At 56.8% G+C, this 17918-nt stretch overlaps 1 protein-coding gene and 1 long non-coding RNA gene across 7 annotated transcripts in view; one reads left to right on the top strand and one right to left on the bottom strand.

Moving 5' to 3' along the window:
* LOC112648850 (calpain-8) overlaps positions 1 to 17918 on the bottom strand; it is a 43729-nt gene that overhangs the window by 11875 nt on the left and 13936 nt on the right. For all 6 annotated transcript variants that reach the window (XR_007412010.1, XR_007412009.1, XR_007412008.1 and 3 more), the window contains exons 3-12: positions 16601 to 16719; positions 15526 to 15659; positions 14691 to 14859; positions 13492 to 13581; positions 11643 to 11728; positions 9447 to 9521; positions 8728 to 8888; positions 5975 to 6150; positions 1103 to 1314; positions 28 to 64 (exon numbers count right to left, since the gene is read on the bottom strand). Coding sequence is in view for 3 of the 6 variants with exons in the window: in XM_049112501.1 (XP_048968458.1) it covers positions 28 to 64; positions 1103 to 1314; positions 5975 to 6150; positions 8728 to 8888; positions 9447 to 9521; positions 11643 to 11728; positions 13492 to 13581; positions 14691 to 14859; positions 15526 to 15659; positions 16601 to 16719 (1259 nt within the window). In the remaining 3 variants the exon portion in view is untranslated. The remainder of the gene's footprint in view (positions 1 to 27; positions 65 to 1102; positions 1315 to 5974; positions 6151 to 8727; positions 8889 to 9446; positions 9522 to 11642; positions 11729 to 13491; positions 13582 to 14690; positions 14860 to 15525; positions 15660 to 16600; positions 16720 to 17918) is intronic.
* LOC125755438 (uncharacterized) lies at positions 1091 to 7744 on the top strand. Its single transcript, XR_007412011.1, has 3 exons — positions 1091 to 1230; positions 1610 to 1799; positions 7520 to 7744. It is a non-coding gene; the product is annotated as an uncharacterized LOC125755438 (long non-coding RNA).

The following is a 17918-nucleotide window of genomic DNA, read 5'->3' as shown; positions in this document are numbered from 1 at the left end:
AGCGGGCTATTCTGAAAGATTTCTTACCTCATGTGGGTTTCCAGCTACCCCATCCCCCAACTCCCTGGAACACAAAGCAAGGAGAGAAAAGAAAAAACAGTCAGTAAACAGTACGGCTAATGGCCAGATACTTTCAGGAAGTATTTTACTCTTCTGACAGACTGGCTCCCCACCCCAGACCCTCAATCCCTACTAGCATCAAACACACAAACTGAATTTTTACCCACAGCCTCCCTTCGCTCCCCCACCCGACCCTCCCGGGGTCTATCTAAGATGAGAGCTGCCCAGCCCAGTGGCCCTTCATGAAATCTGAAATGTTCCCCCAGGGGACCTGCCTGTAGGAGTTCCTTTCTCACCCGTTCACTCTCTTCTCCCCTGGGGACCCAGCTCTGTGAATCCCTATAGACACTGTGACTGGACAATGAGCCAGCAGGCCTACAGGCCATGTGTGCATGCAAACATGCACATGGAGTGTGGTTAATGTGTGTGTATGTGCAGTGTGTGCAAGGTGTGTGTGTGCCTGTATGTGTATGTGTGTGATGTGTGTACATGTATCTATGTGGGGTGCATATGTGTCTGGAGTGTCTGTGCATGGGTGTGTGCACTGTATATGGTGTTGCGCAGGGGTGTGTGGTGTGGGAGGGTAAGTGTGTGGCATGCACATGCATATGTATGTATGTGTATGATGTGTGTGCAGGGTGTGTGGTGTGGATGTGTGTGGTGTGTGCAGTGTGTATGCATGTGTGGTATGCATGTGCATGGCATGTACCAAGGTGGTGGTGCTCCCTCTGAATCCCACTCCCTGGGCCCAGGGCCATCTCTGCTGGAGGAAAACCCTTTGCCCAGATGTCACTAGAGCTCCTTCTTTCCAGCCTTGACCTGTTCTAAGCAAACAGCCTGGTGTCCTACAGACCCAAGGGGGCAGGACAAGGACAACGGGTGAAGGACCCGTGGGAACTGGGAGTTTCAGACTCCCTCTGGGACACAGAAGCTGAGCCAGTTATGTCACAATAGCGAGGGGGCCCTGCACCTGCCAGGCTACTTGTGCCCCCCACCCAGGCACTCAACCCCCTTGGCACTGCAGCTTTCACGGGATGCGCACAGGGCCTTGGCCTTCTTCTGTGAGAACACCCTCAAGCAGAAGTCCCCATCCTGGAAGGGCTCGAAGGTAGATGGCACCAGCAGGTACTCCCCCGGGGGCAGCAGCAGCCGGCTGGACACCTCCCGCAGGTTGGCATGGGCGCTGGAGCGTGCAAAGGGCTGGCGGCCCAAGAAGAAATTCTGGCCCAGGGGTGTGTCCGCAGGGCTCTCCAGCTGCACAGAGCAGGGCAGGGTTAGTGTCCCTCCAAACGGTGGAGGACGGTGGCTCAAGAGCTGGGCTTACAGTCTGATTTGGGGATGGCTGATTATTAACACTGGGCCAAGAATCAGGAGGACTCATCTATGTCCCTCAGTGGGGGTATCTGGGGCACTTCTGACACCAGGCCCTGAGGGAGGCACTGACCCCATTGATGCCACAATGGTCAGACCCCTTGCCCCCTCCCCGGTTAAGTGAAGGGGCACAGAGCAGGGTCTCTGCACATGGCACTTTTCACTGGTGTGTCCTCAGGAACCACCATCAACCCCCCAGACTCTTCTCTGCAGCTGAGGAGCTCAAGCCTGTGGCTGGTGGTGGGGTGAGGGGGAGCTGAAATCCTGCTGCTCAAGCAGAAGCCGCCAGAAAGGCCTGCTCACCGCTGCCTCTGGGAGAGTGTTTTGCAAACTGACCGGGCCATCAAGCTGGGAGGCCAAGGAGGCAGGTGAGGCGTGGAGCCAGCCCCCACCCCCAGGCTTCTGGCTCTATATGGAAGGAGGATGCACCCCATTACCCCTCTGCTTGGTGGTGGGAGTGGCTGGTGTGTGACGCAGGCTAATTAGTGCTGATGCACTAATGGTGCATAATGGTCAATATGGTGAGCGAGCCTCCTGTGGGTGGTGCTGTGTCTTTATGACCAATTTCCTCAAGACGCCTGTGTCAAGAGGGCAGGTGCTGACCTGGAACGCCCACCCCAGAGGGGATCATGTCCACCCACGGTCACCAGACCCTCTTAGGATCACAGATCTGGTACAAGGGGGAAGAAAGCAGGGCCACCTGCCTCCAGTGCCCTGGTCAGGGCTCCTCAGGGACCTCCAGCCAGCCCCCTCTGCCCTGGGTCCAAGGGCAGCCAACACACTTGAGACCCCCTGAAAACTCCCATATTCTGGGCCAGAGAATGCTGGAGGGTCATCCAGCAAGGCCACAGCCGAGGGGGGAGGAGGAGACCAGCAGGGAAAGGTGCTCCCTGGAGCCCAGAAAGGGAAGCCCACTGTTTCCCAGGGTCGGGAAAGGGCCACACAGTTCTCGAGAAGGCCCCGGATGGGGCAGATTAAGGAGCCCTGTTTGGGGGGCCAGCGTGGGGTTGGGGGGCACTCCCAGGGAAACCACCAGCCCCTGGCCCCGACTCAGCTGGGAGCAACAGTGCAGGCAGGACAGGGGCGAAGGCCAGTGGCCCTCAAAGTGTGGCCCAGGGCCAGTCTGAGCCTGGGGGATGTGTTAGACACCAGAGTGTGGGGCTCACCCCAGCCCTGCCTTGTCAGGAGCTCTAGGGCTGGGTGGGCCCATGCATGGCACTTTCACAAACCCAGGGATCCTACTGCCTGAGCACAGAATCCACAGCAACACATGAAACCCCGGGAGACACACCATGTGTGCACATAACCATGTCTCACACACAAAGAAGACATTTCCAATGAGAACCACATCCCCAGACACGACGCAGATTTGATTCGTTATTTCCTCATGGCAAAGAGGTGTGTGCCCCCAATCCTCCGTGCCACCTCCAACTGACCTCTATGACCTATGACATGTGTTCGGGAGCCCACGGCAGGCAGACCAGGAGTCCTTACACCAAGCACCAACTGGGTCCCGAGCAGGTGCTAGCCGAGTGTGAGGACCCAGGAAAGCGGGGGTAGGATGCAGCGGGCAAACACACCTCCGCGCAGTCAAGGCCGTCATCCCCAGGGGGGGTCAGTGCTTCCAACCCCAGCTGCATGCAGGAACCCCAGGGACTCTGCTGTAGCATGTCTGGGATGCAGCCTGCACATGGAGATGTCCCCTGGCTCTCCAGGGAGGCCAGAACGCATGGGCCAGACTTTGCGTGAGCCTGGCCAGCGCCTCCCTTCCTGCCCCGGAGGTGCCGTCCGTCTGGGGCTCTCCCTTCAACCAGTCAGACACGTGGGGAGCCGGGGAGGTCCAGCGGCAGCAGGAACCCTGGTGTCAAGTACGATAATGATGGTGTGTCACTGAGGAGACATGGGAAGAGCCGGGATCCAAAAGGATAAAGTTGGTGCTTCCGTCTCTTATCAGAGATCAGGACATTTGCTTCTGTTCCTACACAGAGAGGAGCCCGGGGCGAGCAGTAACCGCCTGTTCAGGTCAGACTACTGCGTACTGCATAGGTTACCACAATCCCCTCCTGGGGGGCTAGTGGGGGCACTGGCACTGTCTCTGCCACCTACCAGGGTCATCAGCTCAGCAGATGGTGTGGGAAAAACCAATGTCCCTCAGAGCGAGAGGCCGCTGCTGCCAGTCATCTCCGAAGGCCACCAAGCCACTTCTTCCCCCCATCGGGAGCTTGGGGAACCCACCAGGCAGGTCACAGAGACAGCACGGCCCTCCCTCAATGCTGTGCAACCCTCCCCCTCCCCACATCTTGCAGACAGGCAGCGCACTTCTAACCTGGGACAGTCCTGGATGACCTGCGAGGCCGTCTACACCTGAGAAATCCGAAGGGAGAAGGGATCTCGTTTTGTACTTTATGTTCTAGTTATATGATGTCCAGGACCCCATGTTCTGCAGGACTAATAACGGGGGCTCGATGAGAGCAAACACCTCCCTGACCTGCATGCCCGGACACAGACCCAAAGCAGTGAAGCCAAAGGAAGGAGAGGGACGGTCACCTCAGAAAAACACAATCCTAAGCCCCAAAGACAGGCCTGCCTGGCCTGAGTCTGTTGTCACAGCAGGAAGACTATAGGGACGGAGCAGCACAGACACATGGGGCTCCGTGGCCTTTGGGGCATCAGCGCTGCTCCCTAATGGGTGACAGGCTTTCAACCTACACAGGTATCCACTCTTGGGACTCCCAAAGCCTTAGGAGTCAGTTACAAGGTCACAGAATGGTGCCCCCCACAACTCCAGATGACCCCTCATGACCCCAGGTGCCCCCTACACTCCAGGTGCCCCCTATAACCTCAGGTGCCCACTACAGCACCAGGTGACCCCTATGGCCCCAGGTGCTCCCCATGACCCCAGGTGCCCCATGACCCCAGATGACCCTACAACCCCAGATGCCCCCCACAAACCCAGGTGCCCCCCTATGACTCCAGGTGCCTCCACAGTCTAGGGGCCCCCATGACCCCAGATGATCCCTGCGACCCCACGTACCCCTATGAACCTAGGTGCCCTCTATGACCCCAGGTCCCCCTACAACCAACGAGACTGGACACCTAACTAAACTCCTCCAGGGGTGGAAAGTTAACCCAGATCATCTGTAACCACCAGGGTCATAGCCATGAGGTGACCCGCCTGACACCCCTGCTGTCACAAGGAAGGTGACCTTGCCTGAACCCACCCAGTGCTCGCTAGGACGTCCCCTTGTGCCTCTAGAAGTCCTTCACTTTGTGCGGCTCCCGGCAGCTCCTCCCGCCCGCTGAATGGGATGCCGCCGTTCACAAGTCCCTGCGTAAAGCCAGCAAGAGCTTTAAAGTCCACTCAGGTGGCTTTTGCTTTTCAGCAGCACCCGGGCGCGGGAAGCGTGTGCCTCGGCTTACAGCACAGCGCTGCGCAGAGCCGACGCTCACTAAAGCACGGTGCACGGACTCGCGATCCTCAGGGCTTCCCAGGGCCCTGTCCCCACGAGCAGAGGATCTGGGCTGGCGCTGCGCTCGCTCTAGGTGGGGCGGAGGGCCAAGCTGGCGCAAACCGCAGCGCAGCTTCTTTATTTGAAAATCTTTTCTCCTGCCATCAAGCCACCAATTATTTTTCGTCGTGCCTTCTTCCACCACAAAAGACACACACACATCACAACCTGGACTCAAAAGCCCTAAGTTCTAGGACAGGAGGAAAAAAAGGGGCAGGAGGTGGTATGAGCTTGGTGATCAGCAGCTTACGCCAATGCCTCTCTTCCAAGCATTGATTTGTCCCCAGGGGTCGGGCCTCCAGCCAGCTCTCATTCTGCCTCATTAAAATTGTCTTTTCATCAAGAAATTCTCTCTTAACAAAATTACATGAAAACAACCACCACAATCCCCTCCGAAATTTGTTATAAGGAGTCTTTGCCTATATAAAAATGGGGACTACAACTGGCTCCTGGCAAGGTTTCTCACTCCCCCAAAGCCTTGCTTTAACCCATCTGTGAGGCTGTGGAGTCGTCCAGGGGTCATGGCCCGTGAGCACCGCAGCCTGGGCCAGAGCTGGGGTCCCCCACCCAGAGCCACCAGAACCGAAGTCAGCCGTGTGACTCCCCTCACCCCAGCCATGCCCATGTGTCCCAGGGAGAGTCTCAAGGTTGCCCAGTGTGAGAAGAAAGGACTGTCTCTGACCCCCGCCCATACACAGCCTCCCTTCCCCACTCGAATGCCTTGTGCCCCATAATCTTGGCTCCTGTCCCCTGAGATGCCAATACTTGAAAGTTGAGTAAGTGCATTAACACTGAGCCCTCAATGACAGGCAAGTTTTAAGGAATTGCAAAACTGAATGTTAACAGCACAGATATAAGCAGAGGAATGAACCTCTAAAGGTGGAATTCAGGCCTTGGGAAGGCCATTGGGAGTGGCATTTAGGGGAGCAAGAGGAGGAACGTTCAAGTGATAGGAGAGATACCCTGATTACTGGCCAACACAGTCCAGCCAAAGACATCTGGTGTGAAATGAAGGGTGACCCAGCTCCAAGTACCTTGTAGACAGCGTAGCCAATGCTGAGCATGCCCTGTCCTGTACTCTTCCGTCGCCTGCAATTCTTCTGCATCAGACCCAGCAGAACCGTGCAGTGGGGTTCGCTAACACATCCCTCCTGGCTGTCGTCCACCTCGTCCAGATGGATTTTGAACTGGGGATTGGTCCAGTAAGTGGCTGGAGGTCGCCGGGAGATGGTGGTTTCCCAATGGGGACGAGGAGGTGGGAGGAACACAAGGGAAGAACCTTGGTCATCCCAGAGAACACACAGCTAGCAGGAAGCAGGCCTTAGTGAGTTTCCTCTACAGGGTGGTCGGGCTGGGTCCTGCCCCTGCCCCCACACCACCAGACACATCCCGCAGCATCCAGAAACTTTGCATGGGTCCATCTGCTCACGAGGGCCTGGAACAAGCTTGACTGGAAATATCCAAGGTCTGATGGCCCTAGGGCTTCCCTGGGGCTCTCATAACTAACCCCTGGGTCTTCTGGGGGACATGGTTAACAGCCTCCGTTCTTAGTGTTGGCCCGTGAAAGACGACCCCCCCCCCAGGGGAGGAAGGGAGGTCTCGGGGTGGGGAGTCACATCCTTGGAGGCCTCTGCTGACAGACTATATGGACAGCCTGTCTGGTGGGTGTCTGTCCCCTCACAAAAAGGGCCCCTGCCCCAGATCACGGCCGGAAGCAGCCCTGGGCGTGACTCTCGGTCCCTCGGCCAAGGGCCTCCCCAGATGGCCACCACATGAAGACACACTCCCTCAGAGTAAGTCACTGAGTATGCAGGAGGGAGAATGGCGATTAAGAAGCATACCTGCCATACCACCTACAGGTATTTTAAAAGACTGCTTCCCTGCAAAGATAACTTTTTAAAACTCCCTCAAAACAGCAAAGATGACTTTTTAAAACTCCCTCTACATAAGCCAAGGCACACAGAGATCAAATGGGTCACTCGAGGGCACACGGCCCCTCTAGCAGTCAAGCAGCAGAGCATAACTGAAGACAAGTCTGGCAGGCATCTGCACAAGGGGCCTCAAGAATTCAATCCTGATGTGTCCTGGTTGGGGGGGACAGACCAGGGTGCGGGGTCCTCGCATCCTCTACATAAGAGAAACTCGATGAGATAATGAGCCATGCACAAGTGACCACGAAGCCCTGGCTGTTCACGATAATATGACATCAATCCCACCTTCCCAGAATGTCCACGTGCAGCTTGTTTGTTGAGGGCACAGGTGTGTGGCTCCTAAGGTCAGTCTCCGGAGCTTCCAGAGGAGACGGACGCGCTCTGGGATTTTGCACACTGCCATCATCACCAGAGGGCAGGAAGAGTCGGTCTTCCCGCAGACAGACAGACAGACCGCTGTCCGCTCAGGTTGGGTAGTGATGGTGATTCTGCGCGGACGCCTCAGGCGCCCCTGACAGCTCCGGGCTCTCAAAGCCATTCAGGCACATTCCTGCCCATTTTCTAAGAGCTCGCTAATGGCGAGCATATTTTAATTTCTCCCAAATGCAACATCACTGCAACCTCTACATTTTTTTTACTCCTTCACAGAAAAGGAAGAAGAGAATGAGCCATAAAAATAATGCACCCCGGGGATCCCTGGGTGGCACAGTGGTTTGGCGCCTGCCTTTGGCCCAGGGCACGATCCTGGAGACCCGAGATGGAATCCCACGTCGGGCTCCCGGTGCATGGAGCCTGCTTCTCCCTCTGCCTGTGTCTCTGCCTCTCTCTCTCTGTGTGTGACTATCATAAATAAATAAAAATTAAAAAAAAAATAATGCACCCCATTTGTAGAGAACACCACCGGTTTACAAAGCGCCTTCCGCGGTGGGTACTAACACCGCATCAGGAGGATCAAGAAATAGCTGAGAGGAAGGAAAGGACGCTCCCAGGGCCCCTGCTGTGCAGCCCAGCAAGCGACCCACACTCGCTGCTGCCCCCGGGAGTAGAGCTTTGGGCTGGACGGGGGACGAAGGAAGACACGGTGGTCAGGACCCAGGCCTGCATCTGTGTGGGATTTTATTATGGCCGAGCACAGCCCTGCAGAGCTCGAGCGCCTCTGTCTGGAGCCTGTACAGTCTAAACCAGCAGCATCAGAGAGGGAGGGTGAGGGCTGGGCAGCTGGGGGAGGGGGGAGGGGGGAGGGGTGGGCTTCGGTTTCCTTCCTTTCTCCTTAGAGGTGGGGTCAGTCAGAGTCTTCCTCCCACGGCCTTGGCCTGCAGCGACCTAGGAGGAGCCTGTGTGCAGACGTATCCCTGCTGGCAGATGAACCCAGGAGGACTCCCCACCCGCAGCGAGGCCCTTGCGCTGGCCTGACGGCCACGCCAGTGCAGAGGCCACGGTTGTGCCAGACTGTCCTCATGGTCGTGGAGCTCCTGTGACAGCGGGGCTAGCCAGCCAGGCCCCCACTCCACCCCCACTCCCTGACAGCGCTCTCTGGCTGGATGTGCTCTACTGAGGCAGCAGAGAGGCTGGAGCTCAGGGGAACCCGTGTCCACCAGGGGACCGGGAGAAGCCCAAGAAAGGAGCAGGCCTAGTAGAGGAAGTACATCTTTGGGGGCAGGGACAGGTGGGGGGAGTGTGGACACCTGAATGCACAGAAGCTACAGAATGCTGTTAGCTGAGCTCAGGCCTCAGGTGGGGGGCTGCAGCCTCTGCCCCCTGCTGCCCTGGCCTCCCCCCAAGCTGGGCAATACCTCACCTGGGAAGTTCGAGCAGGTAAGGCAGGTGAGCCCCAGCTACCTGCCCCCCCACCTTACCTGGAAAGTTCGCACAGCCCCCAGCACTGGAGCCCCGTGTCCAGCGGCCGTTGAACAGAACCAGGTTCCATTTGTGCAGCTCCTCACTGCTCAGGGAGTCTGGGGACAAGTTGCAGATCTCCAGCCGAGAGAACTGGCCCAGGAAATCCAAAAATGACATCCTGGGGGCAGAGGGACCAGAGGGCTATGGGTCTGCAGGCCAGGACTATGGGAGAGAGGGGTATACCTGCTGGCCCTGGACAGAGCAAAGGCTGCAAGGCCGCTGTCCACATCCCCAGCCACTGTCGGAGTCTCCGTTTTATCAGAGCCCCCATCACACATCTAACGACCGGGCACAGGGACCAGGCCATAAATGGCCCCTGCCCCTGGGGTTGGGCACCTCAGAGCCTGCAGAGGCATCCTCCCATTTAACTCAGCCCAGCAGAGATGTCCTACCACCACGCCCTGTCCAAGGGGCGTCCCTGTTATCTGCCCTAACTCAGCAGTGAAGGAAGTCACCCTGTCTCGGGGCTAAGCCCAACTCAGAGAGAGGTCAGTAGTGTTCTCTGCCTCGATGGAACCCAGATGGCACAGTGGCAATGCTTCGGACACACAGGCCCAGAAGTCGGACCACACAGGGCAAAAGGGGGAAGAAGGGAAGCCCCCAGTGGGAACCACATCTTCGAGTTCCCGATCCCCCTGTCAGACTGTGAAGGCCGGCCCCCGCAGACCACGCTCACCAGAACTCCCCATCCTCGGCTCTCCGGTCCAGCTCCTCCTTCTGCCTGGGGTCTATGTCGTTCCACTCTGGTGCACTGGGGGAAAGCATAAAACTAAAATTTTTAAAAAGCAAGGCAGAGACAGCCATCTGTGAAAGTTTTGCTGCAGTCCCTGCTGCTTAGGGCAGCTAGACGTCCCCGAGGGCCAGAGATGGATAGGAGCCAAACCCCAGGGGCAGGGGTAGGTCAGATGAATGGGGTGGGTGGCACTCACCCCACCCTGCGCCCAGGGAGGGACACAGACCAAGGACATGGACTCCAGCAGTGCAGCAGGGACTTGCCCTGATTTCACTCCCGAAGAACCTTCCATTTCTAATAGATACCAAGGCCCTGATGACAGGGCCAGAGTCCAAGACTGAAGGCATGAGAGTGCCTGTCTGGGGCACGGGCAGGTAGCCCATGGGCACGTCCACCAGCAGGTTGTCGTTCTGGGCACATGCACACCATCCACGTCCCGAGCCACTGACAGTGGCATTCAGGCCCAGTCGGGTGGCAATGTCCCTCAAGTCATGTCACCCATGAGCCCTCCCACTGGTGGCCTTTCTGTGGCAATACTCACTACTTCATTCAAACACCATCTCCAGCACCTGACCTTTACCAATCAAGGTTTCTTCAAGTATGTGTGCAAGTCTAGGAACTGAGCAGTATCAAGACCCATCTTAAAAAACCAGCCCCTGGGCAGCCCTGGTGGCTCAGAGAGTTAGCGCTGCCTTCAGTCCAGGGAGTGATCCTGGGGACCAGGGATCGAGTCCCACATCAGGCTCCCTGCATGGAGCCTGCTTCTCCCTCTGCCTGTGTCTCTGCCTCTCTCTCTCTCTCTCTTTCTGTATCTCTCATGAATAAATAAATAAAATCTTAAAAAAAAAAAAAAACAGCCCCTTCCTTGGATGCCTTCAGCAAAACGTGAGCCTCTCCCCAACCTGCATGGAAGCCCAGGTGCTCGGAACCCAGGGGTCATGCAGGGAAGCACCCAGGACCCCTTCACCTCATAGAAACATTAATCCATCAGACCCAAATCTCAGATGGTGCTTGTTATAAACAAAGGGTAGGGACAAGTTAGAGAATTCTGGATCTGACCTAAATCTCCCAGTTGGATTTTTGAAACTAAAACAGAAATTAACTTGTTTAATTTAACTGGATATTAGGGTGATTTGGGGGTGTGGCTCAGAGGGGCAGAGTCCTCCTGCCCCACCGGCTGCTCTAGATACGGCCTAGGTTGTGTCTCCAGATGCTGGAACGTGGTCCTCTCCCGCCACCGCCTGCCCCTCACATCTGTCCAGCCTCTTAGAGGGGGCGTCAGGGAAGGAGACAGGGCCACAGAAGCCCTCTGGGCAGCTTGCTAAACAGCTGTCAGCTACAATGGCTGAAACTCAGACTGTTGATTCCATTCACCTGGGACATCCTTTCTGGGCACTTGGCAGGATGGAAGTCTTGGGTTTTGCTCAAACTTAGGCAGCAGAATCAGCATCTGCAGCCCTAGACACACATTTGTCTGTGGCACACCCCTGAAGGGAAGCACACAGGTATGGGCAGTGATGGGCAGTGTGGGTGCACGAGACAAAGCCCCCTCCAAGAGCCCTCCTGCCATCACGGGGTACGGGCAGCACAGGGAGGCTCCCGCAAGGTTGAAAACAGGGCTTCTCTCCACTTCCAGTGGCTCTTCCTCCATGGCAGGAGGCCTGCTGGCTCTCCGTGACCTCATCAGGAAAGAGCCACACCTGCCTCCTCATGAGCAAGTGACACTGCCTGCCTGCTACTGCCTGCTGGGCTCTGGGGTTGGATCCCACTTCCTAAGCTCAGAGCTGGGGGGCATGGCCTTTGTCAGAGAGGCCAGGGTCTGTGCAGAGGGAGGCACCCGATCGTGCGGGTCCGGCCTCCCGTTGGGGTCAGCATGGTGTGGCAGGTGGGACACAGGCAAACCTTTCAGTGACTGAGCTGCCAAATCTGCACACACCAAGCAGAGACCCAGAAGCAAAGGCTCCAGCTACGTGGTGCTGCTTTGCTTTTCTCAGCTGCAGCCACGCAATACTCCTTCTGGAACAGGCTGTGCACAGAAAGTGCTGCCACGCTGGCTGTGCCATCGGCCTCATGAGGACCGTGCTTTGCGGCGAGATGTCTTTCCACCGGGGGAGGTGAGGACAGGGAGACAGAACCTACTCGTCACTCCAGGCCCCGGTCCACTCCACTTCGCCCCACGGATTCCGGAGTCTGATCAGCTTCTCGGGACGGCCCCGGAAATCCACCTGCAAGGTCCACATGGGAAATGACCTGAGCCGCTGGGGCCCCGCTGCCCCATGCCCGGGTCTGCCCCCAGAGGGCTTGCACTCAACATGTCAAATGTCCCCAAACAAGCACACATTTATTTATTTATTTATTTATTTATTTATTTATTTATCTATCTATTTATCTATTTATTTATTTATTTATTTTCACAAGCAAACCTTTATTTTAACACATGTTTTCCAGACATGGCTGTTTTATTTTCCATCATTGGGTTGAATGAACAGTGGGTCCAGCTCACAAACAAGTTTGTGTCAACTTTAACTTGCATTTAGATGTTACAGTTGCCCAAGACTGACTGGGCTCTTTTACAGGAGACCTAATGGTAATAAATGCCTTCCAAACAAATGCCAAGTGCACACAGGGGTCCATGTGCACTGAGCACGCGCTCTGGACAAGACATGGTGTGAAGTGTTTCAAACACACTGTCGCCTCACTCCAAACTCTTGGGGGTCCTAGGAGCTGAGTGCTGTCACTCTTTATTCTATGGCTCAGAAATCCTAGGGTCAGGGGCACCTGGGTGGCTCAGCCATTGAGTGTCTGCCTTCGGCTCAGGTCGTGATCTCTGGGTCCCACATTGGGCTCCCTGCATAGAGCCTGCTTCTCCCTCTGCCTGTGTCTCTGCCTCTCTCTCTCTCTCTCTCTCTCTCATGAATAAATAAATAAAATCTGAAGAAGAAGAAGAAGAAGAAGAAGAAGAAGAAGAAGAAGAAGAAGAAGAAGAAAGAAGAAAGAAGAAGAAGAAAGAAGAAGGGAGGAGGGGAAAGGGAGGAGGAAAGAAATCCTAGAGTCAGAGGTGGGACGTCACCCGAGGCCAGTAAGTCATAGAGGGGAGATGGGCCCCCAGGCAGCCGTCTGCAAAGCCCACACTTGGAAACCCACACCTTCCCCTGCTATTTACTGAATGCTCACTAGAGCACGGTGCTCTCACCCTTCACACACCCACACACACAATGAATGCCAGGTGTCCTACTTCCCTTTGGTCGTCCATCATACCCACGCTTACACACACATGCACTTGGAAACTGACTGCACTAAAAAGCATGTTTGCAAAACACAAATGCATGAACGAACATCCGTGCCATTTTAACATGTAACAAAAACTGAGATCCCATCGCATTTCCCTTTTTGCCTTGGCCATCGGGAAACCCAAAGCAAAATTCATTTTTCAACAGTAGCACTGCCTTGCTCCTGGATTGTCTGGTGTATTTTACCCGCATGGTATGCTTTGATTGTGTCTGGCTCTTCTCTGTAAGTCACTGCAAATTCTTTTTCAAAGTGGGCAGAATATAGTAAATAAAAATACTGAAAGCCATGGCCCATGCTTTCTGCTGGGGCTGGAGAGCATGGAATGCTGGCATTCCTTCCCACTATTGTACCCCATCCTTTGTCCCCTTGGGGGTCCTTCGGGTTCCCATTGCTTTGCTGGGATGCACATACACATCTTAGAAGGAAGAGAGAATCTGACAATCTCTACAACTTTCCCTGACACCTTCCTCCCGCCCCACAGCCACACCTCAGAGGGGGCCTGCATCTCACTGGAGCCCACAGGGTTGACACTCAGACAGGCTGCGTTATCAGTCTACGAGTGGGTGCGAGTCAGAAGGTTACAACGAGCAAGAGTAACCCCTGCGTGGGTAGCACCAGGGGCAGCCAGAGAGGGGCCTTAGCGGGCAGGGAAGCTGTCAGGGGTGACCTACCCCTTCACCTCCCCTGCCCAGTTTACCTCTATGACTCCAGTGACAGAGTATGCATGGCTTTTCACCAGCTTGTGGCGGGTGGTGACCTCTGCTCCTGCTTCAGCTGCACTGGAGACCTGATTGGGAATGAAGTCCACTGATACTGGCTGAGCCCAACCCTGACTCCTACCCCAACCCTGACCACGACCCCAACACTGACCATGACCCTGACCCTGATCCCAACCCCAACTCTGACCACAACCTTGACCCTGACCCCAATACCAACCCCGACCCTGACCCCAGCTCTGACCACGACCCCGACCCTGACCACAACCCCAACCCTGACCCCGACCCCGACCCTGATCCCAACCCCAACTCTGACCACGACCCTGACACTGACCACAACCCTACCCTGATCCCAACCCCAACTCTGACCATGACCCCGACCCTGACCACAATCCCGACCCTGACCCTGACTCTAACCCCGTCAGGGCTGGCCCTATGGTGCTTTCCGAGGACAGGCCCCCATGCAGCCCTGGGGTGCAGGTGTGGCCTTGACCACCCCACACAGCCCCTCTGAGCAGGCCTGCAGCTCCAGGCAGGTACCTTGTGGCTGCCAGGGCTGGAGCATGGCTTCAGGCTTTAACTGCCACCACAAATTGGAGGTGTCACCTACTCTCCCAGAGTGACCCCGTGCTGCCTGAAGACCAACTATCCAAGCCGGCTGCTCTGGGCCAGGCTGCTTCTCCAGAGTCTGCACTGAGTGGGCTTCCCTGAGTCTTCTTCCGCTGGCCTCTCTCTGGGCCCCGAATCATCTCTCCAGCAAACACACACTTAGGCGGAGATCTTGCAGGTCGTGTGTCCCAGACCACTGGGTCAGGGCAGGAGAGGGGCAGGACCACAGGCAAGCTCCAGTGTCCACACTCCCCCAGGGCCCGGCAGCCAGCCCCCCAGGGAGGACACGCACCCTGGTTCCAGCACCACTGCCCTCTTCCTCCAGGATCTCACAGCCCATCAGGTGTGCATGCCCCTCAAATATCTGTTTCCTAAAGCCCCACAGTTACTAAGCAGACAGGGGACAGCTGAGGTGGGAGGTGGGGCCTGGGATCCAGCCAGGGAGGCTGGGGCTCCCACAGTAAGCCTGCCCCCCCTTCCTCCCACTAGTAAGACCCGCCCATTCAGCCCCAGACACTGCTCTGACCCCCTCCCTGCCAAACCGGGAAGCAGAGACGCCAAGCTGGCTCACATGGATGGAGCAGGCCAGCAGAGAGCCCGCGCGGAGGGCCTTCTGGATGATCTGGAACAGGCGGGCCGGAGGCTTCTTCAGGTCGTAATACTCAGAGATGCCGCCCGTGAGGTCCTCAAACCCCTCGACCGTGGACCCTCCAGTGAGAGCCTCATAGGAACCATTGAGCCTGTGGGAAGAGAAAGAAGAGTGAATCATCCACCAGCGAGGGGAGCACGTGGGCTGGCGCTGGGCTGCGGAGTGGGCTGGAAGGGAAGAGAGGGTGCTTTTCCCATTTTGTGTTAGGCCAGCAGGGTGCTCCAGGCAGTTTGCAGGAACGAATCTCAGGCTGCTTTGCACCAAGCCACCCACCCACCCAGTCCTGGAAGAAGCCAAGTGCAGCCTTCGCAGCACTGACCCTGGCTTCCTAGGCTCCTGGTGATTAGGAGCACGGGCAGGGATGGGGGGCCCCTCCATCAAGGCTGAGAGTGCCCCCCGGGGCTTGCTCTGGGAAGAGGGCTGGGGAGGAATGGGGTTGCAAGACAGGGTGAGTGGCACGCATCAGGAGAACCCAAGAGAAGTCTTCTGGCCAGCAGGAAGGGGGATGAGCACTGCATAGGGCATCCCTATGGAAGTGCACCCGTGCCCCTCCTCTTCATCATTCTGACATTGGGGTCTGTATGAAGAGACAGCAGAGGCTGCAAGCAGCTGCAGGGTTTGCCCCCTTAACCCCCTCCGGGGGCAGAGCCGAGCTCTGAGCTCTTGGCCTCTGGGTCTGGGTGCTGGAGTGACTTGGCACAGAGCAGGTGCAGTCCACCGGGGAGACGGGGGCTTCAGCTCCAAACCACGTACTCACTTGGCATAGGCCTTCTCCAGCAGAGCTCCCCAGAACTCATTGCCTGTCTCCGAGTGCAGGAAGAGCAGCTCCCCATCCTTGCTGGGCAGCCTGTCGTCCACCACCACCTCCACCCACTCGCCGTACTGCCAGAACTGTGGGTGCACAAACACAGGGCAAGTTCCCCTCAGAAAGCACTGGGCAGATGGACGTGCAAGTGAGGACCTCGACGAGCTCCGAGCTCCTGGGGCAGGATCACATCCCAACCACGCTCATAGCAGAGGCCAGAGGACACAGGAAACATGGCATCCAGCCTGTGAGTCTGTGGAGAAGCAAACTTGCCCGCACGGCACAGCGGGTGACGCCTCAGGGCCCTCACCCCAAAGGGGCTTTCCTCATCAAGGCCACACGGCCAGGGAGGGCAGGATGCGTGGGGGTGGTGGTTCTCAGACCAAGGGAGCACCAGGATCCCTGGGAGGACAGTGGGACATGTGCTGCTGCGTCTCTGATCCTGTGGCTGTGGGTGGGACCCAAGGGAATGGAAAGGACCCCTGAATGACCCGGGTCTCAACAGCGAGGGCCAGCTGATACACACACTGGTTTCAATAAATACAGCTCAGTCCTGAAAAGTGTGTGTTCTCTTCCTTATGATTTTCTTTGTGACATTTTATTTTCTCTGAGCTACTTTATTCTTCTTTTTTTTTTTAAGATTTTATTTATTTATTCATGAGAGACACAGAGAGAGAGAGGCAGAGACACAGGCAGAGGGAGAAGCAGGCTCCATGCAGGGAGCCCCATGTGGGACTCGATCCTGGGTCTCCTGGATCACGCCCTGGGCCAAAGGCAGGAGCTAAACCGCTGAGCCACCCAGGGATCCCTGAGCTACTTTATTCTAAGAACACAGAGAATGGTACACGTGACATACAAAATCTGTGCTAATGGACTGTTTGTGTTCTTAGGGAGGCCCTGGCCAGCTGCTGGCTGTCAGCAGTGAAGACCTGGGGGAGTCCAAAGTGACACACAGACTTTTGACTGCACCCCGTCCCCCACGTTATTCTAGGGTCGCCTGTGGGGTCAAGGGCCGTGAGCACAGTACCTGGAAATGAAAGATCCCCGCGTAGTTCTGCTGGAAGTCCTGGCCCCTGGGCACTACTCGGTGAAGCAGCTCCTGATTCAAGGTCAGGGAGGCAAGGGCCGCCAGCAGCCAGCAGTCACCTGCAACAGGCCACAGGGACACCCTGGTCAGCTGGCCACAGGCCCCTGCCCCGTCTGACCCTCAGCGTCCCGTTCAGTCCAACCCCTTCCAGGTTGGATGGGCCTTGTTCCTCTGGCATTGGAAGGTCACGGGAGGCTCCTGCCGCTCAGGGAACATCCTGTCTTTAGGATGAGAAGTTCTCTGCCCCTGCATCATCCCTGGATACTGACCACTTCACCCCAAAGCACCCGATCGCTGGGGTGGAGAATGTAGATAAAGAAAATAATATGGATCCCACCCGTGTCTCTGCTTTTCTCCATCCCGTTCCCACCGAGAACCCACCCTCCAGTCAAGCTTGGTTGTGCACTAGCACCTGGTCATTGGCCCCGGCAGCCCTCTGTCCCCACGCTGGCAGGTTCTCACTGCGGTGCCAGCTGTCCCCTCTCCCCTTCCCCTTCTCTGCAGCCACAAGTCCCTCTGCTTCTAAAAACCCATCACCCCCCTCCCGCGGTGGCTCCAGAACCAGTGCAGAGGTGGACTCCAGGTCCAGAGTCCCCAGCAGGTGGCCGACATATCCTCGGGGCCCAGTGAACACCTGATGAATAAAAATAAATAAGCAAGCATCCGAATGACTTGACAGATTACGGTTTGTTCTTGTGCAAACCCCCGGTGACCCCTTGCACATTTGCTCCTGAGTCTCCCTGGCCTGTGGGGCCATGGAGCCCAGGAGGACAGGTGCTGGGCCTGACAGGTCCCTCCTCTGCCAGCATCCAGGGCGCGGCAGGTAATGAGGGAAGGCTCCCTGGCACAGGCTCGGGCGCTGCCGCAGGGTGCCCTCTGCATCGGACGTTCTCGCTGCTGGCTCCGCAGCCTCCAGCAGCCCTCCCCGAATACTCCGCAGACATTACATTAGAATCCAAGGCACCCCGGAGACTCCATGGCCCTGGGTTGCTGACATCAAACAGGGCTGCCCAGCTGGCGGAGTTCAGTTTTCTCTTCATCTGCTCACTTGTGACCTCTCACAGGTCCTCCTGGTGCCAGTGGCCAGCGCAGGGCTCCAAGCAGGGGCTGCACGCGCAGGTGTGTGGATTCCCACCAGGGCCCACATCAGGTGTGAGTGGACTGTCAGGACCGGAACGCATCCAAATAAGCATGTTCCCTTCCAAACAGTCCTCGTGGGAGGAAAGACGTTTATTCTGCTGCTCAGAACATTTCAGGA

Source organism: Canis lupus, chromosome 7 (genome assembly GCF_003254725.2).
Source record: "Canis lupus dingo isolate Sandy chromosome 7, ASM325472v2, whole genome shotgun sequence".
Taxonomy (NCBI): domain Eukaryota; kingdom Metazoa; phylum Chordata; class Mammalia; order Carnivora; family Canidae; genus Canis; species Canis lupus.
The sequence above is the reverse complement of the archived record's forward strand: the minus strand, read 5'-3'. Positions and strand labels throughout refer to the sequence as shown.